This window comes from Asterias rubens, chromosome 16 (assembly GCF_902459465.1).
Source record: "Asterias rubens chromosome 16, eAstRub1.3, whole genome shotgun sequence".
NCBI lineage: Eukaryota > Metazoa > Echinodermata > Asteroidea > Forcipulatida > Asteriidae > Asterias > Asterias rubens.
The window spans coordinates 887399-900096 of record NC_047077.1 but is presented as its reverse complement, the minus strand read 5'-3'; the positions used below and the strand labels follow the sequence as shown (position 1 = coordinate 900096).

The 12698-nt window shown below is 39.4% G+C and overlaps 1 protein-coding gene across 1 annotated transcript; it reads right to left on the bottom strand.

The window, feature by feature from the left end:
* Positions 1-1608: 1608 nt before the first annotated feature.
* On the bottom strand, positions 1609-12087 carry LOC117300985 (transcription factor E2F3-like). Its single transcript, XM_033784860.1, has 8 exons — positions 11519-12087; positions 8849-8978; positions 8276-8495; positions 7261-7355; positions 6262-6361; positions 5611-5725; positions 4573-4690; positions 1609-3242 (listed from the first exon to the last, which is right to left on the bottom strand). Exons 1-8 carry the CDS (start codon positions 11804-11806, stop codon positions 3034-3036), a joined length of 1275 nt encoding a protein of 424 aa, XP_033640751.1. The 5' UTR covers positions 11807-12087; the 3' UTR covers positions 1609-3033.
* Between the last annotated feature and the right edge of the window lie 611 nt (positions 12088-12698).

Genomic DNA, 12698 nt, shown 5'->3' with positions numbered 1-12698 from the left:
AAAATTAAATCAAGGGATTGCTCACAGGGGTTTTCATAATGTTTTGGGTGCTCGATTCTTTAAATCTGTGTTCTTTTTGCCGAAATAAAGTAGCAGGTTTCGTTTTCATCAGTTTCTTCTGTTTTTAGAGATATATATTTGTCGGTCCGTGGCTTGTCTTACAGGCTTATGCCTCAGCTTGAGACCGGCTTGGTAAATGTACTATGAATATTCATTAAAATTAACCAATCACGTACAAGTGTGATTACTGTATTTAGTGTGTTGACTCACTGTTGACCCCTCGTAAGTGGGCAATAGGTCAGGTGCTCTCTGATCGTACCATGTTGTCATGTGACTCAGCAAACAATAGTGACGCACACCCACACAAAAAGGAGCATTCTTGTTGTGTTATTCAATCATAAAAAAAATCTTACACAACTACTAATATATAAAAAAGTTAACAAGTTCATGGCTAAATTGAACGTTGGTGGTATGGAACCGACCGGAAGTTAAAGACAATGCTTGGTAATTATCTAAGGTTAGATAATCAGACCTTTATTTTACACCTTGTCATACAGTAAAATTAAAAAAAACTCTAGACAGAAATGTGCTAGACTGTTGAAGTCCAGTTAGTGCGCGATATATTATAAACAAGCAGTGACAAACTATAGTTTTGATAATTGAACTGTAATAGCACCCTCTCTTGCCAGAGATTAACCAGGTTACAGATAGCTACCTTAGTAACCAGCTTTCTGTTTCAAGTGTATGCACGCCAACAGCAGTTAAAATGACCAAGAACCAGTCCAACTTCTCTTCAAATGAAGCCGACATACTAGTTTGAAATGAGTATGACAAACTGTCTGCCTGCTGGCCACTGGTTACTAGAAAAGTTTAGGGCAAACACTTTGAAAACGAGAAAAACAAAACACATCTTTCCATACCAGTTTTGAATTCTCTGTGTCGCCAAAATCATGGCAACTTCTTTTTTATTAACATTTCATAAAAGTTCATATAGAGGAAACACTTCATTAGAAAAAGACACATTACAATTTACCAAAATTATAAGGAACACTTCTTGTGAGGCACTTTCAGATAATTAATAAGAAAAGTTAAGGCATTGTTCCATTTGCAATTCATTTCATTTGATGCTTGATAAGGAATCTCAAGAAATTCTTTAAAGGAATTTCAAGAGCTACTTCTTTACAAGAGGAAAATAGTATCAAAGGAACACGTTGCCTTGGATCGGTCAATTTGGTCAAAGCGTTTGTAACCATTTGTTATAAAATGCATATGGTTTAGAAAAATGTTTTAAAAGTAGAATATAATGATCCACACAAATTTGCCACAAAATTGAGTGGTTTTCCTTTTACTTCGCGAACACGGTCAGCCATGTATGCGAGTCAAAAATTTTACTCAAGTCAACTCCCATAAATGGCCGACCGTGTTGGTCGACCAGGTAAAAGGAAAACCATGCAATTTTGAGTGATCTGTGTGTGGATCATTATATTCCACTTTTAAAATATCTTTCTAATCATATGCATTTTATTACAAACGGTTACAAACGCTTCAAAGACCAACTCGACCGATCCAAGGCAACGTGTTCCTTTAAAGTTTTGGAACATTGGGGGGGGGGGTACCCTCTACCCCCCCCCCCTATATCAAGCACAGTAATATTTCATTTTATAAAGAGACCAAACCAAATAGTATACAACTAGAAAGCATATTCAAAGTTGAACTTTGCACATTATTAAAACATTATCCAATCTATTTTCCCTATTTATTATTGTACCCGGGTGGAGCCCCTGGAATGACATCGCAGCTATTCGAACGTACCAGGGGCAGATCGGGTCCACTCGGGGACGCTAATTGAACGCACCCACAGTTGTGACTGGTCCTAATGCATACTGAATTACTGATCAAATATTTTAGAGCACCAAAGGCGCAAGATGGAGAGCCATTTTAGAGGCCATTTCAGGGAGCAACTCTGTTCATGCAACAATATATCAATGCAGACAACGACCACTGCTATCAAAGATATAACATATTGCTTGCTGAAATGTCGCCCATGCCTATTTCACATATGGAAAGAGCTCTAGTTCCCCATCTTGCGCCATTCAGCGCCTCTATAATTTTTCATACCAATTCAAATCTCTACCAAATATGCACCAGACTATGTGCCCTTACGGCCTCAGTTTGGTTATACTCATTTAAAATGGGAGAAGTACAAGATGGACGCCCAACGATAAAAGTCAATATTCACTCAAGAGAAAGTGAACAGAACCCAATTTCATAAAGCCTGAAAGTATACAATCTTGCTTAGCACAGAAAAATATTTCTTAAAACAGAAACTGGTTACCGTCCAAAACTCTAGAAACTTTACAATGTTGCAACTGGTACCCCACTCATTTCTTGCTTTAGCAAAGAAATTTGCTAAGCAGTATTTTCTGCTTAACAGCTTTATGAAATTAGGCCCAGATGCCTTGTATGTAAAGGCCACCATCGCCATAATGTCAAACAATCGAATTGCACACATGTGTTGAGCCGCACAGGCGCAGTCTACTTTGTAGAGTGCCATCTAAATTCCCTGTACATGTATTATTATTACATTAAAAACTGTACTGATCCAACGAGTAACTTGAAATTATAATAAAGCTTATCGGCGCTATGAGCAACGACTGTTGGATTGGCACCTTATTAATTTAACAATTGATTGATTATTGTGGAACTTCTGGTGTGCATGAATTCAAAATTGATTGACAGCAGATTTCAAGCACTCTGAAGTCTTAAGGACTAATTCTCACGGATGCTAAAAAAACAAATTGTTAAGGCCTTGTCACACGAGGCAACTTTTACAGGCAACCAAATGCAGTGCATGCTACAGGACCACTTTGGTAGCACAGGGGTTATTCTACAAACAATTACAGTAACAACTGTTATTCTTACAGCCCTGAAGAAAGTTATGTTGAAATGGATATTTGTTTATCTCATCTTCTTGGAGGTTGCCTGAAACTGGTTGCCTGTAAATTGCCTCTTGTGGCATGGCCCTTGAACATCTTAAAACAAATCATATGCATCAAATAGATCAGAAATGCCTTCGTTGTCTCCGAGTGCAAATAAATAGTCGTCTACGGCTGGCGGGGATAGCGGAACAAAGTCATCGAAGTCATCGGTGCTGTTCTGGTCCTCGGTCTCCATCAGGAAGCTCTTGTTGAGTGGTGAGATGTCATCCTCATCAAGAGTGGAAGACTTTAACGCTGGATCTCCTGAAGAGAGGTGAACAAAAAATGTCTTAAAAGTTTGTGGCGCACCGTGGTAGAGCCGTTAAGAGCAAATTACTTAAACTCTGGTGGTTTCTGATAAGCAGTGTGTGGGTTCGAGTCCCGGTCGTGACAATCATGTTCTTTAAAGCACGACACTCCAGACATTGTTGCATCCTTAATTGGCCTTATTTTTGGGGGCACAAAGTTTTGTTTTAATATAATTTGTTTCCTTGAACATATTTTGACAGATGATGCCGTTTCAAACTGAACATTTTGACAGATGATGCCGTTTCAAACTGAACATACATCCACATGATCAAGCAGCATCCTCGGCCAGGTCAAAGAGGACCCAACATTGCAAGGCCTTATACCTAACGGAGGCAACCAAGACGATCGCCTCCATGCCCCCTGGTCATTGCCTTGGTTCCCTTGAAAGGCTCTATTAAAAAAATTCAATTTCCTCATAGGGTGCTCTCAATGCGAAAATGCCTTGGGGCCCTTGCCCTCGCATACAGGCCTGTATTGGATGCAGGTTGTGCAAGGCACGTACAAACACACATGCATGTTTTCATTGATTGACATTAGTGATCTCTGCCTCTTCTGCCCTAGTCTTGGTTCCAAGACCATTGGTGTTGCGCGGTCACACACAACCAACGTTCCGATTATGCACGGCAAAAACTGTACACGCTTGTAATGAACGAACGCTAGCGGGCGCTCTGTTTCTCTGATTTAGATCTCACCATGTCTAGAGTCTGTACTCACCAAGGTCTTGGACATTTGCAAATTGAAGGCGTGGCCAGACTATGTAAATGACTTTTAATGTATGCAATATTCATATCACGTGACGAATTGAAGATGACTATTCAAACTAGATCGAGTCAACGGTCAATATGATCGGCGCTCTATTTTTAATAATCTTTGCTCAAAGTGATTCCGTGGTCATTAGGCCTATTAAAAGGAAAACAGTGAGATTTCAAGTATAGACTACTTATTCAGATTATGGATACGTGACGATTTGAAATCGTAAATAATGGTCAAAAATCGAACATAAGATTAGCATTCAGAGAGTCCGTGTAACGGACGCTTGTATGGCCCCACGGCGTGGGGCAATCGGAACGTAAGCCTTGTGGAATATCACGTACCGCCCATGCCGTGTCTCGTGGGGGTTGGAGGTGTTAAATCCCGGGCGCTATAACTCCCAGCTGGCGGGTGTCTAATCCGTTGTTTCTTATGATCGCAACGTTCCAATTGCTCCATTTTGTTTCATGGCCCCCTAATTTCGTTTTTTTTCTGTGATCCATGGCATGTTACACCATCAGTCGGTGAGACCTACCTTTACTACTGCATGGCGACCCACTGGTATCTGATGAGTTGTCATCTTTACTGCATTCCTCGGGGCATAAATATACTTCTATCTGTCCTCTGGTACTCTTTAACCAGATCTGGATGCTCTGCAAGCAAACAAACAAACACAACATTTTAATTCATGCTACTGCAGCCAAGCCTTGATATGTCTCATCACTAATCCCTGGTAGGGATGTACTGATAGTGACTACAGAAAAAAAGAAAAAAAGTTCACAGATTTACAAATAACTTACAGGGTTTACAGAAGGTAATGGTGAAATATTATTCCATGAAATGCTTTACTTTTTGAGAACACATTAAAACAATATCAATTCTCGATAGCGAGAATTACGGATTTATTTTAAACATGTGTTATGACACGGCGAAACGTGCGGAAACAAGGGTGGGTTTTCCCGTTATTTTCTCCCGAGTCCGATGACTGATTGAGCCCAAATTTTCACAGGTTTGTTATTTTATATTTAAGTTGTGATTCGCGAAGTGTGGGCCTTGGATAATACTGTTTACCGAAAGTGTCCAATGGCTTTAACAAGTTGTGACTGCTTGCATGGTGCTTACCATGACACTAGTCATGACACTTGTGTCCTTGAGCAAGATGCTTTACTATAATTGCTTCTCTTTACCAAGAAGTATAAATGTGTACCTGCGAGGGTAGAGGTTGATAATGTGTATGAAAAACCTTTGGAGTGCTGCGGTTGCCCAGGGTTTTATACTCCCCAGAGAGCTTAAGGAATGTTATGGGCCCAATGACCAGGGCACTAATGTAAAGCACATTGATATGTTATTGTAGAAGAACTAGTTATTACAAGAACTAGTTACTACTATTACCAGGCGTAAACCAAAACACAAGTAAATTGACTTGCTCTAGTTTACAATGATTTTTTGGAGTCAACCTACAGTTAACTATTTCGTGCACTGACCGGGACCAGTATAAATTCTAAAGGAAAATAGATGTAAAATGAAAAATAAAGATCGCCCTACCACACAGTCGTCCTGTGATTATACTCACCTCTCTTGGATCTGGGACTTCTAGTCTGGTCTCTGGCGGGGCTTTTATGGCTATTACTGTTTGGTCTTCAAAGCTGTCGATACTCCTGATATCGTGGTATGTTACATAGGCATATGTAAGCAGCAGTTAAGGAAACTGTACTCAGATAGATTGAGAAACCAAAAGTTGATATATGGACATTGGGAGTTGGGATGCTTTAGGGCCAAAACAGGGCCCAACTTCATATAGCTGCTTTTAAAAGCAGAAAATATCGCTTAACAATTTTCTGCCAAGCAGAAATGAGAAAGATACCAGTCACAATTTGTACACGGTAAAAAATATATGGTGCTTTGATGAGTCTACATGGTTTGACAGAATTCTACAACTTTCTTTCACTCTAAAAGATGTTAAATTTGCATCGGGGATAAAGAATATTCATTTTGGTTTTACCCATATACCCCGATGTGTGTTAGCACTGTATACTCAGTACTTTCCCAGAGCTCTGTGAAAACAAATCACAGGCATGTTACTAGGGTGGGATTCGAACCCATGACCTTTGCCATTCCAGAGCAGTGTCTTACCAACTACTTGAAGGAACTATGCATGGCTGAAGGAACTATGCATGGCTAGAGTCACGGTAACCCGACTGTTGGTTGATTTTGAAAAGGATATCTTGCATTCTCTGGATCCTCTGTGAGCATTTTTAATTGTACTGTTGCACTGTGGATGAGATCATCTAGTTTCCTATCCCTCATGTCTAGGTCTGCAATATCTGTACACACAAACATAATAATGGTTAATGCCTTAAAGGTAGAGTTGATTGGAAAGTACTCCAAAGCTTAAGTGGTGTTTAAAGCTTTGCATGGTGTGGAAATTTAAAAACAGAGATGATAATTCAGACACAAGGCCTTTAAAGCCATTATACACTTTCGGTACGGAAACAAACAAAAAGTTCACAGATTTACAAATAATTTACAGGGTTTACAGAAGGTAATGGTGAAAGACTTCTCTCTCAATATAAATTCTCAATAGCGAGAATTACTGATTTATTTTAAACACATGTCATGACACAGCGAAACGTGCGGAAACAAGGGTGGGTCTTCCCGTTCTAAATTTTTACAGGTTTGTTATTTTATATATAAGTTGTGATACACGAAGTGTGGGCCTTGGACAATACTGTTTACCGAAAGTGTCCAATGGCTTTAAATTTGATGAAGAATTTTTTTTTTTATGCAAGTGGCCAGACACACAAGGCCTGAAGGCCACCGGTTAGGGCTACAATCAACTATTTTTCGTTGCCACCTACTCCCGAGGCTGAAAACAGGGTTACCCCCGCTACAGTCCATACAGATTTTAGCTTTGGTATCATACATCAGAAGCCTGGCTGGTAGCCTGAACATCCGACGTCACACTTCGAGGCTCGTGAATAACGCCAGAGACCGGCCTCCAGCCGGCGTGTACATGCACCTTTAACCTACATTCATTTCACATAGAGATACAGTCAAATTCTATGGCGGACATGACAGGAGTGTACTGCTGTTTGGGCATATGGAAATCACTGGATCTGAGTAGCAGGTACTTGTCTTTATCCTTGCGAAAAAAGACAGGGCCCAGTCTACCTATCTGGTAGAGCAGAAAGCACTACTTCCCCAACTAGTTCTACAAGTTTACCTGAATGTAGATTGACTGAAGCTGCTGTAATTGGGGCAGTGGGGTCCTGCTGACTGAACTGGTGCTGCTTGGCTGCTACTGAGTTGGTTGTACCTCTGTAAAAAGACAACACGATTCAACATCAATAAACTTAAATGATTATGTGTTTATGAAAAGCTACTGGCGTGTAGTGGCCAAGCGATGAAGAGCAGCGTACTTAAACTCTGGTGTTTATTATCAGCAGAGTGTGGGTTCAAGTCCCCGTTCAACGCTTCTGGCACACACCGCTCTATCTTCATTTGTGCGCTATGCGTGAACAGCGAACAAATAAAGACAGTGTGGTATAAGCCATGTTAGGAGACATGCGCCTTTTGGCGATAGTTTTTTTTTTTTTTACTTTTGTGCTCTCCTGGGCACACCACTGTTGTTTTACTTTGTTTTCTTAAATATTTTTAATGTCTAGATGTGCTTGTTAATGTGTTTGCCGTAATAAATATTATTATGAAGCCACAAATCTTGTAACACCCTTTTTTATGGAATGGTTGGTTGCACCATTTGAGTTTTGTTTTTCGACAGCAAAACTTCCGCGAGTATTACGTAGGAAATTTTTAAAAAGGCCTCACATGCTACTTATTGTGAATATTATGTAGTGTGTTTGGAAAGGCGAGTTACAAGGAAACTGAAAGCTGATGACCATCAAATGTTCATCTATCAATGACCATATTGACAAAAAACATACATAGCGTTTCGGAGGCCTAAAATGTTAGACCCTAGCCTTCGAGAAACACTCTGCTAGGGTCGAAACGTCAGGCCATTAACTATTTTTGGCATTTATACTCTCGGTCCATTTGGTTGGTAAGTTGTTTGCTAATTCTATTTTCTCACCCTAGAAGTTCTAGAAGTACATGTAGTGCATGGGGGAAAAAACAATTTAATTCTTGTATCAGCAAAGGCACAATTACCCCCAATATTTCCTCCACTTGCCCAACTTAAACTGAACCAATTCGACCCAAAGAGTGACTAAAAATATACTTACTTCCATTGGATATTATTTTTTGATTTCTTTGTGATTAACTTGATGCCTTCGAGGACGTTAGTGATGTCATAGATGCGACGCTTTTGCACTTCCAGGACCTCAGCTGCTTGGTTCAGGTCTAGTACCCCGTCTCGTGCGCCTCTTAGAAGACCCACAAAGCGTTTGGTTAGGAGACCTAGCGATGTGTCGTAGCGGGACTTTTCTAATGGTGACTTAACAACTATGGGTTTACAATACAACAATCAAGGCTTAATTCTTTTAATTTTTTTAGTTTTTTTCGAATAGCAAAGTTGCACAGCTCAACACTCTCAAGTTTCTTTTAAAGAATTTCTTCTCTGAATATATTTGGAAAGATGATGCAGTTGAAAAACACAAAAACATACAATAGCCATGTCCTGGACAATGCACGAGGGACAATGTTGGGGGACACGAGGGACAGGGGAGAGAAGGTTAGTTGTCAGGGGCAAGTGGACAGGGAATGATTATTGCATCGTTGCAAATTGGTGGCCTAAGCATTTTGGCTGGGATTGTAGTATATATATACAAAAGAAAGTAAACAGATTTGATTTTTACCTCTAGGCATACTTTTGGGACTTTGCTTGGTCACACGTTTCTTTGTAACCCTTGGACTCGGTGCTTTGAAAGAACTAACATTAATAAGACCTGGACTGGAAGACAAGTCTAGATCCAACTTCCTCTTGGCCTGCATAGTAGAGAAACAGAATCAATTAATCAATTCACAGATCAATAATTACCAATGTTAAACAGATACTTCATCGAAAAAATGATTAAAGGCACTGCGTGTTTCAGGCCTTGAACTTCACTCTTGAAGGGGCAAGGCCATTTTCCTCTGGCAAAGCCAGGTTCATGCAAATCGTATTTTGATGTCACAAGGCTGTTTTCGCAGCGAATATTTCACAGGAGTTGAACACAGCTTAACTGTTGTGAATTATTCGTTACGGAGTCGTGACATCAAAATTCTCATGGCATGTGCTTTGCAGGAAGTATGAATCGGGTTTTAGGCCAAATAAAAAAAAAAAACTCAGTTGATCGTCCCCGCCCGCATCCTTTTTTGGGGCCGCATCCTTTTTTTTAACTATTTACTATTTTTTGTTTTTTGTAAAAAAAAACATCCATCTTTTCAAAAGGACTGGCCGAGGAGCTTTTTCCGAATCTAACTTGATGCTCTCGAACACTTGTAACCGTCTGTTTCATAAAACAAAATTATTGAACGCATATACCAGCAAATCTTTTTAGTGTTATCCGACCCTGTCAGTGTTAATTATTATTATTATTACTGGTTTATTGTAAAAACATCTGCTTGTCGCAGTCCTGAGACTGAATTAAAATACAGATTTACATTATTATATAAACATTTTAAAAAGCAGAGAGAAAATTTATACACAAGAAAAATTAAAAAATTAAGAGCAAAGTCAAAAGAGACGTCATGAGAACTAAAATTAGATAAAACAAAAACAATAAATATTTAACAAGCACACTTAACTAACAAACCCAACAGCAGCCCGACAAACATACCCCCCCCCCCCCCCGCCAACAGACACCACAACAAACACCCCAACAAACAAACAAACGAACAAACAACCAATCAAACACCCCAACAAACAAACAAACAAACGAACGAACGAACGAACGAACGAACGAACGAACGAACGAACGAACAAACAAACAAACAAACAAACAAACAAACAAACAAACAAACAAAACACTCCACCAGACAAACAAACACTCCACCAGACAAACAAACACATTAAAAACACACAAACAAAAAACCAAACACACACGCGCAAAAGGTAAAAAAGACAAAACAAACATGCAAACAAGAAAATAAAAACTGGGAATAAAATCGATGGTAAAAATATGAGGCCTGCCAAAATGTGTTACATGTTCAAAATACTGGTGAGGTAGGGAATGGGGCTAGACCTGTATCGGTTGGTTCTGCACCTAATACTAGACAAAGAGTCGGAATTCCTAAGGTTATTATTCCTTGCAGGAGGCAGCCACTCTCTATGCTTGCTTGAGGACAGGAGCGAATTACCAAAGTTCAATGAGAGCTGTTAACACAGGTCCTGATGCAACTAATAGGTATACATAAGTTTGCGGTTGAATCAAACTGAAGAATTGGTGGCCTGCTTGATTTGAAATACTTAACAGCCATCTTGAAAAAAAAAAGTAAATAGTAAATAGTAAGGCCCTCATCCTCCTCTTTTTTGAAAAATCGGGACGATCAACTGGTATTTTTTGTTATTTGGCCTTAAGGGCCACCCTATATGTCTACATGAGGAAAAATGTACATTTGTATTGGAATTTTGCCAACGGTACAACAGCAATAACATTATGGCAATAGACCGATCCATTAGGCTCCACCCACGGCGCACCTGTGAGCAAGAAAGTAGAACATGTGAGCCTCTCCAATGCCTTTCTGCACAACTCTGCCGCGTGCGCCAAGCATACGCATGTCAGACTTTATTTTGGTTGCGCAATGGGTTGTGATTGGTCAATATGCAATGGGGCAGAGCTTAATGGATCCCTCTATTGCTGTTGGTGCAGTGGGTTATTTCAAGGCCTGGTGGTTTTAGTATTTGTTTATTATTTCATTGTATAGGCCTACTTCGATATTGTTTACAGTTCTGAATTGTTCATAAATATCAAGCAGATGAAGTGACCCCTCAAAGTTCTTCCTTCTTCGTGAATCAATTTAATTTTAATTGGTTGTTAAATTTGGAAAAATGTAACATGTAAAAACGCGCCACCACACGTCACCAATTTTTATCAAAATGAAGCAAAGCAACAACAAAAAATTGTTTGAGTTGAGGGAGTTTATTATTCTTATTTAGGTTATTTCATGAAAAAGTGGTTGCAGCTAGTTTAAATTTTTAAAGAAATGTTTCCGTAACATTATTTAAAAAAAAAAATTAAAAATCTAGCTAGCAAACATGAAATTTTACATAAATATTTGTTGCTACTCAGTGCAATTCTTTTGTAATAAATGTTTACAACAACAAATGTTGGACAAAAAGTCAGTTGGATTTCCAAGTTGAAGTTAGGCCAGCTCCACAAAACAATGACAAAAGTAATTAAACAATCAATGACAGAGCTATAAATATATTTTTAAAAAGTACCCCCCCCCTCCCTTTGTTTTGTTCACGAACATTACCTATCTACCTGATTACAAACTCCATAGTTTATTTAACCATAACATGAAAAATATGATGGGAAATATACCAGTGGCCTGCCGAGAGCTGGTCGAGAACCTTTCGTCGTCAAATCCGGAGTACAATCCACGACGTCCAACAGCTCCTCAAAACCCTCCGCCCAGTTCGAGTCGTCCAGGTACGGGTTCGTGATTTCAGAACCGAAAGTCGGACTTGAAAATGTCAGATTTTCCTCGAGTTGTTGCTGTTGCTGGTTTGCTGGATTGGTGATGAGAATTCGGGGCCGATGGTGCTGGGGAAGGATTGCGTTACTAGTGGAGTTACCTCTTCGTGAAGTTTGCAAGCCACCCCTCGGCATTGTGTTGTGATGCGTTGTTTTCTATGCACTCTGCACCGGTGTATTGTAAACAGTACAGCTGTGTTCCTTTATGATTCTCTTTCGGAAAGTTCGGGTCTAAAATGCTTCCAAATTACAGGTGTTCGGATTAAAATTCCACAATAATAAACAGATGTGTGGATAAAGGATACTCTAACGAGTCTTTATGGAGATCTAGAAGTTGTGATGACTGATGAAAGGGGGTCGATTGGGGAGATTATGAGAGGGTGAACAACAGCAACAACTGACCCGGTCCAGCAAAACCCAAGCAGTAAATTTTGGGTGAATTAATTTGGGCAAAGCGCGCGAGTTGTATTTCGCGGGAGAGTAACATCACGTGTGGTTTGGCGGAAAGCGCGGCCCTGTAGTGTGGATAAAACAGGGAGTTGCAAGCTAAGGCGTTGGTGATAAAATAAAATGCCATTAAGTTCGTATTTTATTGTATGATTAAGTTACAAATTACTATTAATGGATTTCTGGCTCTATTTTTTAAGTAACATCTTCAAATTATTGTTGATATTGATACGAAGTATCTTGACCAAAACGTTATTCATAGTGCGGGGCCACCTACTAAAGTCACCTTGTCCCTTTAAACTTTCGCGGGGAATTATGTTGTTAGGGGAAACAGTGAAAGAGGGGGCACTGGACAAAAAAACGTATAGCGACAGGATTGACAAAATTAATAATGAATTAAAAAAAAAGCGTAAATGCATTAATTAATTAACAAATATAAATTAACAAAACATGTGTGGCAAGCAACGAACCGTTGGAAGAAAACGGGTGCGGTCGGTAATTCATTTATTCATTTATATGGATTAGGCCTAATGTATTTATTAGGATTAATATAAATGTTTGTGGTTTTTATTCAATATTT